We start from the raw sequence: 17,305 nt of genomic DNA, 5'->3' as shown, positions 1-17,305 counted from the left end.
AATGGTATATGGTGGAACACAGTTTTAAAATCCTACTTTAAAACATGACTAGTAGACTATGGTTTTTCCAGTGGTCATGTATGGATGTGAGAGTTGGACTGTGAAGAAAGCTGAGTGCCGAAGAATTGATGCTTTTGAACTGTGGTGTTGGAGAAGACTCTTGAGAGTCCCTTGGACTGCAAGGAGGTCCAACCAGTCCATTCTGAAGGAGATCAGCCCTGGGTTTTCTTTGGAAGGAATGATGTTAAAGCTGAAACTCCAGTACTTTGGCCACCTCATGCAAAGAGTTGACTCATTGGAAAAGACTGACGCTGGGAGGGATTGGGGGCAGGAAGAGAAGGGGACAACAGAGAATGAGATGGCTGGATGGCATCACCGACTCCATGGACATGAGTCTGAGTGAACTCCAGGAGTTGGTGATGGACAGGGAGGCCTGGCGTGCTGCGATTCATGGGGTCTCAAAGAGTCGGACACGACTGAGCGACTGAACTGAACTGAACTGAGTAAGCATCCAGAACTTATCAGGACACCTTGGCCAGAGTTCACAGCTTTGCCCTAGGAGCCATGTCTCTCTGTTCTAGGGTGAGAATGGTTTAACCAGCACTGTCACACACGGAAGCAATATACATATGACTAGCTGAGGGTGCGACGCTCTACACAGGAGAGCAAACCAACCAAATGCTGAAAACAGGAAATCCCAAGCTGCTCGTTTTCATTCTGAGGGACAAGTTGCTTATCACCAAAGTGAAAACTAGATTTAGCAGTATCGCTGGCCCCAAACTATGAATTGTGCAGTGTGTAAATACTCATTCCTTAGCTAGCCTATTAGAAAGCAGAGCTCAGTGAGCAAAGACTGACTTTGCACCACCTCTGGGGAAAAACAGCCTCTTAATATCCAAGGTGCCAAGGACAACTTCAGTTCTTGGTCTCTGAAGAAATGTTTGTGTTTGTGAGTTATGTATTTTATGGGGCAGGAGGCCATTGCTCAATTTCTCTCTGCTGCTTATTCCATCTCTTCCTCTCCTCACATAAAAGCTGGTCCATGCTTTTCTCTCTCTCTCTGTGTCTAGCTTCTGCAGTGGTATCCTAATTGAATTTTTTTTTTCTCTTTTTAAATTTTATTGGAATAGAGTTGATTTACAATGCTGTGTTAGTTTCAGGTGTGCATCAAAGTGATTCAGTTATACATATATTCCTTCTTCTCAGATTCTTTTCTATTAGAGATTATCACAGAATATAGAGTTCCCTATATACAGGGAACGATGCAGTGTGCAGTAGAGTAGGTCCTTGTTGGTTACCTATCTTATTTCCAGTAGCTGTGTGTGTGTTCATGCCTAGCTCCTGGTTTATCCCTCTCCCACCATGTTTGTCTCCCTATGTGTAAACATAAGTTTGTTTTTGATATCTATAAGTCTGTTTCTATTTCTGATTGAGTTTTTAAGATGATGTATTGTTGTCCTTCCTCTGCAGAGTAAATGGTTAATGCAGGGAACTCTCTGATGATCTGATCTTCTGCTGTCAGTTAAGCCATGTGTTTGTAACCTCTGAATGTTCTCCCCAGTGCTCACAGGACTGGCTTGCTGTGAGTTTGCTTGATCAAAGGGTATCTTTTAGGATGTATTGAGGTGATGGTTCCTTATATATTTTAGACTTACTTTTGTAGTATTATGAATGATATTTGGTGACTGATTCAGTGCTCTCATGTTAGTGTGTCTACATTTTTATGGAGCAGAGCTTTTGAATGCTGCAGTCATGCTAATGGTTCCCTAGGGCTGCCACTGAGTTACACCATGTAACCCTGCTTTGAATATGTTCTCAGTCTTTTCTGTAATCAGAATTTGACCTGAGCAAGATATCACAGAGAACCTGAGACGTGTTTAATGGTTGAAAGTAATAATCATTAAAGAATAAATAAATATCATAAAAGAAATGATATTCGCCAGTCTTTCCAGCCGCTAGCCCCTGCCTGCTCTCCCTTTAACAAATGGCACAGCCTTGAGGGGAGGCTGCTCGGTGTTGGCTGTGCTGCTGAGAATTAGTTCCACTCTCTGCCGGGCAAGGAACATGATGTCATGTTGATAATTAAGACACTACACTGCTGATTCCAGAGTTATGGGTGAGTACATCGCTATCTTCAGAAATATTTTATCCTGTGCTGCAGGCAATTATATTCATCACCAGTGAAGTGAAGTGAAATCCATCAGTTGTATCCAACTCTTTGTGACCCCATGGACTGTAGCCTACCAGGCTCCTCCGTCCATAGGATTTTCCAGGCAAGAGTACTGGAGTGGGCTGCCATTTCCTTCTCCAGGGGATCTTCCTGACCCAGGGATCGGACCCAGGGATCGAACCCGGGTCTCCCACATTGTAGGCAGACGCTTTACCCTAGTAACTGGGTGCTAATAGCGTGTTATCCCAATTGACTGTGAGACTAAAACATATATAGTATCATTTGTTTGGTGTACTTGAATTGTTCTTGTCCTTGTTTTGAGAAACTGAAATCAAATTATTTGCAAAATATGTCTTAGGTTTAGGAAAGAAAATTGTAGTATTATCAGATTGGATAAACTAATCTAATGATTACCGATCATTTAGAATTTGGATTCTTTTCTAATAGTTATTTGGTGTCAAACATGTTCCCCTGAGTTGATAATATTAAAATACTCTATAGTTCTCTTTCAGTTATTTTAGTTCAGTCACTCAGTCATGTCTGACTCTTTGCGACCCCATGGACTGCAGCATGCCAGGCTTCCTTGTCCATCACAAACTCCCAGAGCTTACTCAGACTTATGTCCATAGAGTTGGTGATGCCATCCTCTGTCATTCCCTTCTCCTCCTGCCCTCAATCTTTCCCAGCATCAGGATCTTTTCAAATGAGTCAGTTCTTCGCATCAGGTGGCCAAAGTATTGGAGTTTCAGCATCAGCGTCAGTCCTTCCAATGAATATTCAGGACTGATTTCCTTTAGCATGGACTGGTTAGATCTCCTTGCAGTCCAAGGGACTCTCAAGAGTCTTCTCCAACACCACAGTTCAAAAGCAGCAATTCTTCAGTGCTCAGCTCTCTTCACAGTCCAACTCTCACATCCATACATGACCACTGGAAAAACCATAGCCTTGACTAGACGGACCTTTCTTGGCAAAGTAGTGTCTCTGCTTTTTTATATGCTATCTAGGTTGGTCATAACTTTCCTTCCAAGAAGTAAGCGTCTTTTAATTTCATGGCTGAAGTCACCATCTGCAGTGATTTTGGAGTCCAGGAAAATAAAGTCTGTTACTGTTTCCATTGTTTCTCCATCTATTTGCCTTGGAGTGATGGGGCCAGATGCCATGATCTTAGTTTTTTGAATGTTGAGTTTTAAACCAACTTTTTCATTCTCCTCTTTCACTTTCATCAAGAGGCTCTTTAGTTCTTCTTTGCTTTCTGGCATGAGGGTGGTGTCATCTGCATATCTGAGATTATTGATATTTCTCCTGGCAATCTTAATTCCAGTTTGTGCTTCATCCAGCCCAGCATTTCTCATGATGTACTCTGCATATAAGTTAAATAAGCAGGGTGACAATATACAGCCTTGACGTACTCCTTTCCCAATTTGGAACCAGTCTGTTGTTCCATGTCCAGTTCTGTTGCTTCTTGACCTGCATACAAATTTCTCAAGAGGCAGATCCGGTGGGCTGGTATTCCCATCTCTTTCAGAATTTTCCACAGTTTATTGTGATCCACACAGTCAAAGGCTTTGGCATAGTCAATAAAGCAGAAGTAGGTGTTTTTCTGGAACTCTCTTGCATTTTCCATGATCCAGTGGATGTTGGCAATTTGATCTCTGTTTCCTCTGCCTTTTCTAAATCCATCTTGAACGTCTGGAAGTTCACGGTTCATGTACTGTTGAAGCCTGGATTGGAGAAGTTTGAGCATTACTTTGCTGTCATGTGAGATTTATGCAATCGTGTGGTAGTTTGAACATTCTTTGGCATTGCCTTTCTTTGGGATTGGAATGAAAACTGACCTTTTCCAGTCCTGTGGCCACTGCTGAGTTTTCCAGGTTCGCTGGCATATTGAGTGCAGCACTTACACAGCATCACCTTTTAGGATTTGAAATAGCTCAACTGAAATTCCATCACCTCCACTAGCTTTGTTCATAATAATGCTTCCTAGACCCCACTTGACTTCACATTTCAGGATGTATGGCTCTAGGTGAGTGATCACACCATCATGGTTATCTGGGTCATGAAGATCTTTTTTGTGTAGTTCTTCTGTGTATTCTTGCCACCTCTTCTTAATATCTTCTGCTTCTGTTCGGTCCATACTGTTTCTGTCCTTTATTGTGCCCATCTTTGCATGAAATGTTCCCTTGGTATCTCTAATTTTCTTCAAGAGATCTCTAGTCTTTCCCATTGTGTTGTTTTCCTCTATTTCTTTGATCTCCCAACAATCCTTTTGCTCTGGGTATCTGGGAATCACCATTTTATCTATGAGGAAACTGAGGGTCATGTTCTGAGGGTCATAGTTCTCCTTACCTTTAGATAAAATTACACTACAGATGTACATATATACACATGTGTACACTTACAGACATGTACAGAGGTATTATAAACGTATGTTTAACAATTTACATTCTTTAGAATTCCTTGAAAAGAAAATTGTAACACCACTTTAGTAATATGATCTGGCTTTGTTCAGAATTCTGATTTCCAGTTTCTATAAATGTGTAGATTCTCTTCGACTTTGTTTTATTTTCTGTTTTCCTTCAGTCAAAGAATGATTCAGAAATTCCCACAGAATGCCATCTAATTGTTTGAAAACCTTTCATTGAATGCATATGGATTGATCCATCCCAAGCCCCACGTGGGGCTCTGAAAATAAAGTGTGGCACCTCAGTGAGCTGCAGATGGATGGAGGCGGCATGTGAACACAGCAAGCACAGGGCCGTGCTGTGGGCACACGTGGTTGGGCGGGTGTGGCGTGAGGGCATGGCCTCAGAGGCTTGGGTCAAGTCCAGCTCTGCTGCTCACTAATCAAGTGAAGGTGGCTATGTCAGTTCATAAGCTTTTACTCCTCGGTTTCCCATTTACAGAGTAGGAGTTATAGCAGTGTAGGAGCAGTAGATGCAAGGCAGGGGGCTTCCTGGAAGACTAGTGAAATGACACAAGCGAAGCACTCCACCGCTAAGTTCTCTCAGGAGACATGAGGGGTCAGTGGGGTTCCCAGAAGGGGAGGGCTCAGGGCAGGCCTCCTGGAGGAGGAGGAAAAGCCTTCATGCCCTCTTGATGGAAAGTAGATGTTGCCCCTGTAGAAGGGAAAGAACGTTGCATGAACAAAGGAAGAGAGTACCAGAACTTTTCAGAATCTTTTAAAATAAAAAACTTTTCATTATCTCAGACTCTCATTTGCTAGGAGACCTTGCAAAGTTGTCAGTATCTGGCTTCTAAGCTTCAGGCATTTCAGGGTTCCAACAAAGCACCATATTTTTTCCCGTAAAGGTTGATCTCTTTTAAATGTAGTTGGGGAATCAGCTTGAATTCCCCCCTATTTGTCCCTCCCAATATCATGCCTTCCTTTTAGAAATGACAGATCTAGAGCTGGTGCCTTTGAAGCCTATTGTTCACTCTGATCTCCAGCTCCGTTTTTGCTATAATTGCCCAGTCAGTGCTCTCTGATTTCTGTGGTTCTCCTTTGTTTTTTTTTTTCCCCCCTCTTCTCTTGAATGAATCACTCTACAAAGCTTTCTATTGAATTTTGACCTCTTTTTCCTTTTCCGGTTGTCAAGGTCACTTTAAATTTCATTCCAGTTCTCCTAAGTGCCAGCCACCCCCACCCAATTGGGTATCATTGTCAAGTTTAATAAGAATGCTTTTGATTCCATATTCAAGGCATTAATCAACATGTTAAATCTAGCAGCATTCAGCAGAGGACCTAACCTTGTGAAATTTAATTTGGTTTCTGCTAATTTATTTGCATACATTATAAAATTACCCCATCCGAACATGAAAAAGAAACTTAGGAAAGCATACCATGAAAATAACTAATAAAACAGGTGCAAAGTCATTAAATTTGCTTGCGTCTTGCTTTCTACTTACTTATAGTTTGACAGAAAAGGAAGGGGAGAATTTTATTTGTCTCAGAAGACACTAGTATGACTGGATTCAATACTTGTTCATTGTTATAATCTGTGCCCTCAGAGGTATACTGACTTCTGTCCCTGACACTTAATAACCAGCAAGACTGAACAAGTCTTAGGTATATGACCCTCAGTTTCTTCATCGATAAAATGGTGATTCCCTGACACCCACAGCAAAAGGATTGTTGGGAGATCAAAAAAGATAACTCAGGGGGAGAATTCCCAAACTTGACCACTGCCTGCAAATATAAAACATTACATCAAGCTTTCCTGAAACTTCATTCTAAATGAGATGAGACCCTTGTTCATAACCTCAGCCTGGGGACATTATCCTAGCGTGGGGATCACTGAGGTTGTCCAGTGGTTTCTAGTTTGGGAGGAGACTGGGTCTGAGAAGCTTTATGAAGGTGCTCTTGCATCCTGGTAGGACTTGGTCCAGTGCTTAATTCTGGGAAGACAGCAGGATGCCAAACGAAAAGTTGTTCATCTTAATGTCCTTATAACTTGGCTCAGCCAGGAGAAGGAACAATTCCCAAGTCACACCAAGCACTGATTTAGTGCTGTAATTTGATAGCCCAATCCCAAACAAAGTGAGGAAACCACACCCGAAGTTGACTGCAAAGATGAATAGGGTAGAGAGTAAGCGCTGTAAGAGAGTAGAGAGTAAGACGATAAGCTGAAGAAGGCGCCTGGATTGTTTTGGGGCCCAGAGAGAATTATGGATGTCATCATGGCAGTCTACCCAGCACCTTCCAGTTTTAGGGTATGTGAGCCTTTTAATATTATGTTTAGCCAGTTCTTCTATTTAAATTGTCAAAAGATAACAATGTACAACCACCTAGAAAAAGAATTTGTAACATATTGCAAAAATGGCACTATCATTCAACAAGATATTCTTTTTACTGAAACGGATAATGATCCCTCCCCACATATGCACCTGTCCCTGCTCCCCAGGTTCATATTTTGTGTGTTTCTGTCTTTTTCTCTGTGCTCTCTGGTACATTCAGAAAAACACTTGGGCTCCCTCTGGTGGCCATTCCAATGTTTCTGCCTGTTTAACTTTATAGCTGAAGGTTTAGTTAACATGGCACAAAACGTGTGGATGAAAATGGGAATATTGACAGTAAATGTTATTTTCTTTTGTAAGATGACTTGGAACTTGGGAACCTCCAATTAGCCAAAATATCCAACTCATTCATTCATCCATTCATTCACACATGTCTTCCAGTCTAATATGTTGTCCATAGTTTCACTTTTCTAAATGAAGGGGTATCTGGTCTGCAAGTCCTTAGAAAGACATTGAGTTCCAATTCTGTAAGTCAAACAGAGTTTCCGAAGAAGTGATTGTGTTGACTAGCATGCTTTTATAGAATGATGGCTGTATTTTAACTCAGAGTTGAGAAAGATTTTGTTGCTTACTTTAAAAATATATGAATAAACTCTTCTTTAACAGTTGTCAGTGTTGTACTATTTCTTTTTCTCTTTTCAATCATATACCCGTTCTATTTACCCCATAGAATTTTATCCTATTGTAATGAATCTTTGTCCAGGCCTGTTTACTTTTTAATAATGCCCATATTAGTCAATAAACAGATTTAGCTACACTAACAAAGACCCAAACATAAGTAAGTGAAGTGAGTGAAGTCGCTCAGTCATGTCTGACTCTTTGCGACCCCATGGACTGTAGCCCACCACGCTCCTCCGTCCATGGGGCCCAAACGTAACAGTGTTTAAAACAGAAGGTAATTTTCCCTCTTGTTAAGTGTCAAAATGTGAGCTGTCCAGGATTCACGTTGCGCCTGCATGTTGTAATGTACTTTTGTGACTGAAAGTCTCTGTTGATCGTCCTCTGTACTTTGATGTATCAAAAATAAGTATATAAGTTTAAATCTTGGTGTTTTAAAATTTCTAATGACCGTAAGTCTCCTTTAAAATGTTTCTTGTCAATGTAGTAATAATAGTAGTAGACAATTGCTAAAACAAAATAAATATTTTATATATTTTTAGAAATCATTATTAAATATTAAAGTAAATTATAACTGGAAATGCATTAATGAATGATGGGTGCTTCCTAAAAATGAATTTGTTATCTATAGGCAGCAAAGGGTTAACATCAATTCTACTCCACTTCTTGGTTTTTAGATATGTAAACATAAATAAGCAGAGGGAATGGAAATAGTTTTAAATAGCAATGTCACTAAATTCTTTGACTCCTAGGCAGCTAGCGTGGTACCTCATGGAGAAAGAGAGATATTGTGGTTACACTGGAGGTTGTAGCAAGTGTGGCATTCTGGGTAGATTTTGAAAATGGAGTCAGATTTTCTAATGAGTTAAAAGTGAAGTGAGAGAGGAGGGGAGAAGTCAGGGATGACTTCAGGGTTCTTGGCCCCACCTCGCAGAAGGATGCAGCTCAAACAACTAAGAAAGGAAAGACTGAAGATGAAGTGAATTTGGAGACCTAGTTTGAAGGTCACTGTATTAGACAGGAATGAGGTGTGATTAGGCTTTTGTACTATACCCCTATCCAGTCAACAGTTAATGATAATAAATATTAGAGAGTGATAATCAGATTTGATTTGGGGTATTTATACTGAGTAGCATATGCCTAGGGCATGAATAAAGTTAGAATGTATCTGAAGAATGAAAAATAAGACAAAAATAAGCAAGAATTGTATTAGGGTTGGCTCTCCCCACCCCTGTTGTATTTTGTAGATTTTTAAGAGAATTTGTGTTTGTGAGCAAATTTTGTATATAACTGCAGGTATTACCTTTCAAACAGAAGGTTAATAACAGATTGATTTATGGAATATTTTCAAGTAGAAATAGTAAATGAATCAAGCTAACAAAGTGTGACTTAATTGACATCCTCAGGGACCCACTTTAATGAATAGGTAGAGGGATATTATTTGTAACTTAGCTCACAAATTATTTCTATATGATTTAAATGGCTGTGACCTGCTTGAAACAATTTGTTAATTAGTTTAATCATTCTCTTTATAGTTTCTTATATTACTAAATGGGCTAACAGCCCCCTTTTTCTTAACTAAATTAATTTTTCTAGCCTAGCCACAAATTTCCAATTAAGTTTGAGGGAATGAAGTAATTCCATAATAGGGGCAAAATGATCATATTTAATTCTTTTAAAATCAACACTTATTAAGTGCCTACTCTGTGCCACGCAGATACATACTTTGATTCTGGAGATAAAGTCCAATAAAACCAATTCTTGACCTCAAAGAGCAAACAGCCTAACAGTTTAAACTGCCTAGGACACAGATGAGTAAAGGAATAATTATATCAGAATGTAGTACTGAGAGAGATTGGAGTTAAGTACCAAAATAATGCACAGGTTGTAAGAACCATGTCCCTTGAACCCAAAGGATTTCTGTGAAAGTTTCATTATTTACCACTGTGAATGTTTTCCTTCCTAATAGAATACAGTTACTAAGTTACTGTATAACTTGAGACTGTGGAGGATACAGGCGGTAGGAACCCATTTTAAGCCACTTTAAAAGTAAAGTCCACAGGAATAGCAGGTATGGCACTGACCTCAGGATAACAGAAGCCAGAGACTGCTTCCACTTCTCCTCAAGCCTGAAAACATGGCCACCAAGAATTCCTGGGGTTTCCCCAGCAGTTGCTGTTAGAAAACCTTGGGGAAGGACACGGACATGTGATCCCTCTACCCCAATATTGAGTCAGTGTGGGTGAGATACCACTGTGGGCTCAGCTCTGACCATGGGGCTATCTATGCGTGGAAGAACGGGGGACAGGAAATAGTAGCTGTTCCCTATCCCACCCAAGTGAGCACATTCAGCTGACTGCTAGAAAAAAAATCAGCCCCCTTCCTCTGGTGTACTCAGATAACATCATAATGCAATCAATACCTCATTTGAGGGTTAGTCTTCATCCCTTGTTTATGAAGAAATAGGACAGAAGCAGTTATGAGAATAATGTTGACATTACATTTTGCAATAGCTTTGATTGCAGGAAGCATTGTGCTTTAGAAATTCCATGCATTCCATTCAGTCAGAGTCGTAATTTCTTTTTCACTGTCTTCTTAACATGTATGATGTGGAAATTAACAGGATTTGATCTTGTTAAGTCTTTTGAGATACTTCGGTGTGGGTTCTGAGCCAGTAGATGATAGTGGCAATCCTATTTGTCCTAGGATATTACAGGAATTCTTCTTTATCTATTTCATTCTAAGTCTTTAGAGTCTGTGAGCCAAATTTACATTCAGATGAGTCATTGAAGCTTATATTGTGTGCCTAAAAGGAAATGTTTATGCCGAGAGTCTAAGATGAAGTCTAGCAAGACAGTGAATTTTTAAAATCATGGTTATCTTTCCCTGATCATGAATGTAATAGTGCTTATTTTGAATATTTGGAAACATAAAACTGGTTTTTAAAATCTCCTATAAATGCCACCACCCAGAGCTCCAAGTGTTTCTATATTTAATACATAGTAACAAAATTTTGTTTACACTGTATATATAGTTTCATGTCTTTTTTCAGTGAAGTTTTTTAAAGGACTTTAATATTGTCTCAACAATATTACAGAATGAATTTCCTCTGAAATATTGTTTTTTCAAACAGCTATCTATATCTTGTAAAAGTTAGTATTCACGTCATCCCTTCCCATTTTTTGGAATTATTTTTGGTTACATTGCTGTTCTTCATTTCTGATGTTCTAAGTTTCTGACTGGTATCATTTCCTTTCTGACTGAAGAACTTCCTCTAGAAATTCTTGTAAGACACATCTGCTGGCTACAAATCTGCTAACATTTTTCTTCATTTGAAATGTCTTTCCATTACCTTCATTCCTACAGGATATTTTAAAGGATAGAGAATTATGACTTGACAGCTTTTTTTAGCATTTTTTATGAACCAGTATTCATTCATTCATTCATTCACAAAAGAGTCCGAAGTGCAGTACTTGGATGCAATCTCAAAAATGACAGAATGACTTCTGTTCGTTTCCAAGGCAAACCATTCAATATCACAGTAATCCAAGTCTATGCCCCAACCAACGCTGAAGAAGCTGAAGTTGAACCGTTCTATGAAGATCTACAAGACCTTTTAGAACTAACACCCCAAAAAGATGTCCTTTTCATTATAGGGGACTGGAATGCAAAGGTAGGAAGTCAAGAAACAACTGGAATAACAGGCAAATTTGGCCTTGGAATATGGAATGAAGCAGGGCAAAGGCTAATAGAGTTTTGCCAAGAGAACGCACTGGTCATAGCAACACCCTGTTCCAACAACCCAAGACTCTACACATGGACATCACCAGATGGTCAACACCGAAATCAGATTGATTATGTTCTTTGCAGCCAAAGATGAAGAAGCTCTATACAGTCAGCAAAAACAAGACCGGGAGCTGACTGTGGCTCAGATCATGAACCCCTTATTGCCAAATTCAGACTGAAATTGAAGAAAGTAGGGAAAACCACTAGACCATTCAGGTATGACCTAAATCAAATCCCTTATGATTATACAGTGGAAGTGAGAAATAGATTCAAGGGACTAGATCTGATAGATAGAGTGCCTGATGAACTATGGACGGAGGTTCGTGACATTGTACAGGAGACAGGGATCAAGACCATCCCCATGGAAAAGAAATGCAAAAAAAGCAAAATGGCTGTCTGGGGAGGCCTTACAATAGCTGTGAAAAGAAGAGAAGCAAAAAGCAAAGGAGAAAAGGAAAGATATAAGCATCTGAATGCAGAGTTCCAAAGAATAGCAAGAAGAGATAAAAAAGCCTTCTTCAGCGATCATTGCAAAGAAATAGAGGAAAACAATAGAATGGGAAAGACTAGAGATCTCTTCAAGAAAATTAGAGATACCAAGGGAACATATCATGCAAAGATGGGCTCGATAAAGGACAGAAATGGTATGGACCTAACAGAAGCAGAAGATATTAAGAAAAGGTGGCAAGAATGCACAGAAGAACTGTACAAAAATGATCTTCACGACCAAGATAATCAGGATGGTGTGATCACTCACCTAGAGCCAGACATCCTGGAATGTGAAGTCAAGTGGGCCTTTGAAAGCATCACTACGAACAAAGCTAGTGGAGGTGATGGAATTCCAGTTGAGCTATTTCAAATCCTGAAAGATGATGCTGTGAAAGTGCTGCACTCAATAGGCCAGCAAATTTGGAAAACTCAGCAGTGGCCACAGGACTGGAAAAGGTCACTTTTCATTCCAATCCCAAAGGAAGGCAATGCCAAAGAATGCTCAAACTACTACACAATTGCACTCATCTCACACGCTAGTAAAGTAATGCTCAAAATTCTCCAAGCCAGGCTTCAGCAGTATGTGAACTGTGAACTTCCAGATGTTCAAGCTGGATTTAGAAAAGGCAGAGGAACCAGAGATCAAATTGCCAACATCCACTGGATCATGGGAAAAGGAAGAGAGTTCCAGAAAAACATCTATTTCTGCTTTATTGACTATACCAAAGCCTTTGTGTAGATCACAATAAACTGTGGAAAATTCTTCAAAAGATGGGAATACCAGCCCACCTGACCTGCCTCTTGAGAAACCTATATGCAGGTCAGGAAGCAACAGTTAGAACTGGACATGGAACAACAGACTGGTTCCAAATAGGAAAAGGAGTACGTCAAGGCTGTATACTGTCACACTGCTTATTTAACTTATATGCAGAGTACATCATGAGAAATGCTGGGCTGGAAGAAGCATAAGCTGGAATCAAGATTGCCGGGAGAAATATCAATAACCTCAGATATGCAGATGACACCACCCTTCTGGCAGAAAGTGAAGAGGAACTCAAAAGCCTCTTGATGAAAGTGAAAGAGGAGAGTGAAAAAAGTTGGCTTAAAGCTCAACATTCAGAAAACAAAGATCGGTGATGGCATCAAGGTTACTCCGTGGAGCTGGAGCTTTGGCCTCCCAGGCCCTGAGGGCCCGGGGTCCAAATGGAGTCTCCGTGGTGCGCTCTATGGCGTCTGGAGGTGGTGTTCCTACTGATGAAGAGCAGGCGACTGGGCTAGAGAGGGAGGTCATGCTGGCTGCTCGCAAGGGACAGGACCCATACAATATACTTGCCCCAAAGGCAACCTCAGGTACCAAGGACGACCCTAATTTAGTGCCCTCCATCACCAACAAGCGGATAGTGGGCTGCATCTGTGAAGAAGACAACAGTACTGTCATCTGGTTCTGGCTGCACAAAGGCGAGGCCCAGCGATGCCCCAGCTGTGGAACCCATTACAAGCTGGTGCCACACCAGCTGGCCCACTGAGCCATTGCACTAATGCACTCAGAATATGATGTGGAATTTATTCTTTCCAGTAAAGACTAGCTATTACATTGGCTTCTCAAAAAAAAAGAAAGAAAACAAAGATCATGGCATCCGGTCCCATCACTTCATGGGAAGTAGATAGAGAAACAGTGGAAACAGTGTCAGACTTTATTTTGGGGGGCTCTAATATATCTGCAGATGGTGATTGCAGCCATGAAATTAAAAGACGCTTACTCCTTGGAAGAAAAGTTATGACCAACCTAGATAGCATATTCAAAAGCAGAGATATTACTTTGCCAACAAAGGTCCGTCTAGTCAAGGCTATGGTTTTTCCAGTGGTCACGTATGAGTGCGAGAGTTGGACTGTGAACAAAGCTGAGCGCCGAAGAATTGATGCTTTTGAACTGTGGTGTTGAAGAAGACTCTTGAGAGTCCCATGGACTGCAAGGAGATCCAACCAGTCCATTCTGAAGGAGATCAGTCCTGGGTGTTCATTGGAAGGAATGATGCTGAAGCTGAAACTCCAGTACTTTGGCCACCTCATGCGAAGAGTTGACTCATTGGAAAAGACTCTGATGCTGAGAGGGATTGGGGGCAGGAGGAGAAGGGGATGACAGAGGATGAGATGGCTGGATGGCATCACTGACTCGATGGACATGAGTTTGAGTGAACTCTGCGTGTTGGCAATGGACAGGGAGGCCTGGCGTGCTGCTATTTATGGGGTCGCAAAGAGTCAGACAGGACTGAGCAACTGAACTGAACTGATTGATTCATTATCATTAATGAAAGTCCATTGTTTATTCAAACTCCCTTTGTTTTTACATAGTACCCTTTTCTGTTCCTACATCCATCCCTTCTAGGATATCACTTCATCTTTAGTGGTCCTGCTTCCTTAGGCTCCTTGGCTGTTCCAGTTTCTCAGAAAAGTCTTTGAAGTGCTGGCAGGTTTAAAGCATACTGGTCAATTATTTAGACGGATATTCCTCAGTTGTGATTTGTTTGATTATTTTTTTCAAAATCAAGCTCAGATTATAGGTTTTCAGGGAAAAAACCAGAGATAGATCATTTTTATCATACTGTATCAAGAATACATACTATTAAGGCAATTTACCATTGTTAATGTTGACTTTGATTATCCGGTTAAGGTAGTATTTAACATTTCTCCACTATAAAGTCATCCCTTTTCCATACTGAACTCTTTGGGGGAAAGTCACTATGCACAGACCACACTTGAGAAGGGAGTTATGCTCTACCTCCTTGATAGCAGGTATCAACATACATCATTTGGAATTTTTCCATATGAAGTATTCTCTCTTCTACTACATTTATGTATTTATTCAATTATTTTTCAGATCAGCATGAACTCATGGGTATGTATATTTTGGGTTATAACCCAGAATCACTATATTTATTTTATTGGTCACATTGTTCCAGCATTGACCACTAGTAGCTCTTTAAGTTGGCCCCTGTGTTTCTTTGACATATTCTATCACTGTATTTTGTTTTATGTTTTTGGACACTTTCTGACACAGCTAGATGCTTTTATATTCCCTGTCCCCATCTTAGCAAGAGCTGTTTTGCCAAGGATTCTTGGTTTCTTTTATTGAAGACTAGTATTAGAAGCCAAGATTTGGGTGGTAGATGTCCTTGTTACTACTGGGATTATCGGGATGTTACTGTTTCTAAGGCGGGCTTCCCAAGTGACACAGTGGTAAAGAATCCACCTGCCAGTGCACAAGACTCAGGAGACTGAGGTTTGATCCTTGGATCAGGAAGATCTCCTGGAGGAGGAAATGGCAACCCACTCCAGTGTTCTTGCCTGGAAGATTCCATGGACAGAGGAACCTGGCAGGCTACAGTCCATGGCGTCACAAAGAGTTGGACACAGCTGAGCTCCTGAGCACACACACATTTCTTCTAAGCCTTCTCAGCTGAAAGAGCAAGTAAATATATGTGAGTGTACCAGCCATGCATAATCTGTATCTATAAATATACATATATATACACACACACACCCCTATCTGTATCTATACTTAGCTAAGTATGAATTCATACTGATTTATCTAATTGTTAATCCATTACTAAATGGGTCATTTTAGCCTTTCTCCTTGCTTTTCTGAAAGATCCCACTCTAATAGTGATAAATTTGACTTGTACCATCTGAAAGTGAAAGTCATTCAGTTATGTCCAACTATGGGCTTCAGCAGTATGTGAACCGTGAACTTCCTGATGTTCAAGCTGGTTTTAGAAAAGGCAGAGGAACCAGAGATCAAATTGCCAACATCCGCTGGATCATGGAAAAAGCAAGAGAGTTCCAGAAAAACATCTATTTCTGCTTTATTGACTATGCCAAAGCTTTTGACTGTGTGGATCACAATAAACCGTGGAAAATTCTTCAAGAGATGGGGATACCAGACCACCTGACCTGCCTCTTGAGAAATTTGTATGCAAGTCAGGAAGCAACAGTTAGAACTGGACATGGAACAACAGACTGGTTCCAAATAGGAAAAGGAGTTCGTCAAGGCTGTATATTGTCACCCTGTTTATTTAACTTATATGCAGAGTACATCATGAGAAATGTTGGACTGGAAGAAACACAAGCTGGAATCAAGATTGCCGGGAGAAATATCAATAACCTCAGATATGCAGATGACACCACCATTATGGCAGAAAGTGAAGAGGAACTAAAAAGCCTCTTGATGAAAGTGAAAGAGGAGAGTGAAAAAGTTGGCTTAAAGCTCAACATTCAGAAAACAAAGATCATGGCATCCGGTCCCACCACTTCATGGGAAATAGATGGGGAAACAGTGGAAACAGTGTCAGACTTTATTTTTCTGGGCTCCAAAATCACTGCGGATGGTGACTGCAGCCATGAAATTAAAAGACGCTTACTCCTTGGAAGGAAAGTTATGACCAACCTAGATAGCATATTCAAAAGCAGAGATATTACTTTGCCAACAAAGGTCCGGCTAGTCAAGGCTATGGTTTTTCCTGTGGTCATGTGTGGATGTGAGAGTTGGACTGTGAAGAAGGCTGAGCGCCGAAGAATTGATGCTTTTGAACTGTGGTGTTGGAGAAGACTCTTGAGAGTCCCTTGGACTGCAAGGAGATCCAACCAGTCCATTCTGAAGATCAGCCCTGGGATTTCTTTGGAAGGAATGATGCTAAAGCTGAAACTCCAGTACTTTGGCCACCTCATACAAAGAGTTGATTCATTGGAAAAGACCCTGATGCTGGGAGGGATTGGGGGCAGGAGAAGAAGGGGACGACAGAGGATGAGATGGCTGGATGGCATCACTGACTCGATGGATGTGAGTCTGAGTGAACTCCGGGAGTTGGTGATGGACAGGGAGGCCTGGCATGCTGTGATTCATGGGGTCACAAAGAGTCGGACACGACTGAGCAAGTGATCTGATCTGATCTGATTTGTGACCCCATGGACTATAGTCAATGGAATTCTCCAGGCCATAATACTAGAGTGGGTAGAAATTCCCTTCTCCAGCGGATCTTCCCAACCCAGTGATTGAACCCAGATTTACCCACATTGCAGGCAGATTCTTTACCAGCTGAGCCACAAAGGAAGCCCAAGAATACTGGAATGGATAGTCTGTCCCTTTTCCAGTGGGTCTTCCTGACCCAGGAATCGAACCGGGGTCTCCTACATTGTAGGCAGATTCTTTACTAACTGAGCTGTCAGGAAAGCCCTGTACCATTTGCCATCTATTTAATTTTCTAATTCCAGCATACCTGTGTAGTGGTTTTGATTACCTGTACCCATATGTTATAAGAGGAAGGAATAGATGCAGCAAAACCTATAAAACAAAAGATTTTGACATTTTTGAGGGGAGGGCATTCTGAGCAATTGGAACAAGAAGGAGAATGGAAAATGAGGCTGGAGAGCTAGGCAGGGGAAAATTATGAA

At 40.8% G+C, this 17,305-nt stretch overlaps 1 protein-coding gene and 1 pseudogene across 7 annotated transcripts in view; both read left to right on the top strand.

Moving 5' to 3' along the window:
- Window positions 1-17,305, top strand: part of RAPGEF4 (Rap guanine nucleotide exchange factor 4) — a 333,429-nt gene that overhangs the window by 188,924 nt on the left and 127,200 nt on the right. Inside the window, exon 1 of one of the 7 annotated variants that reach the window (XM_070803248.1) lies at window positions 3,350-6,880. The exons of the other annotated variants lie outside the window; for them this stretch is intronic. Within the exon in view, the coding sequence (XP_070659349.1) occupies window positions 6,836-6,880 (45 nt within the window). The 5' untranslated portion in view covers window positions 3,350-6,835. Of the gene's footprint in view, window positions 1-3,349; window positions 6,881-17,305 lie in introns of those variants that run through there. 7 annotated transcript variants of the gene reach the window in all.
- On the top strand, window positions 12,975-13,456 carry LOC139187234 (cytochrome c oxidase subunit 5B, mitochondrial pseudogene; annotated as a pseudogene).

The sequence above is a fragment of the Bos indicus genome, chromosome 2 (assembly GCF_029378745.1).
Source record: "Bos indicus isolate NIAB-ARS_2022 breed Sahiwal x Tharparkar chromosome 2, NIAB-ARS_B.indTharparkar_mat_pri_1.0, whole genome shotgun sequence".
NCBI lineage: Eukaryota > Metazoa > Chordata > Mammalia > Artiodactyla > Bovidae > Bos > Bos indicus.
The sequence above is the reverse complement of the archived record's forward strand: the minus strand, read 5'-3'. Positions and strand labels throughout refer to the sequence as shown.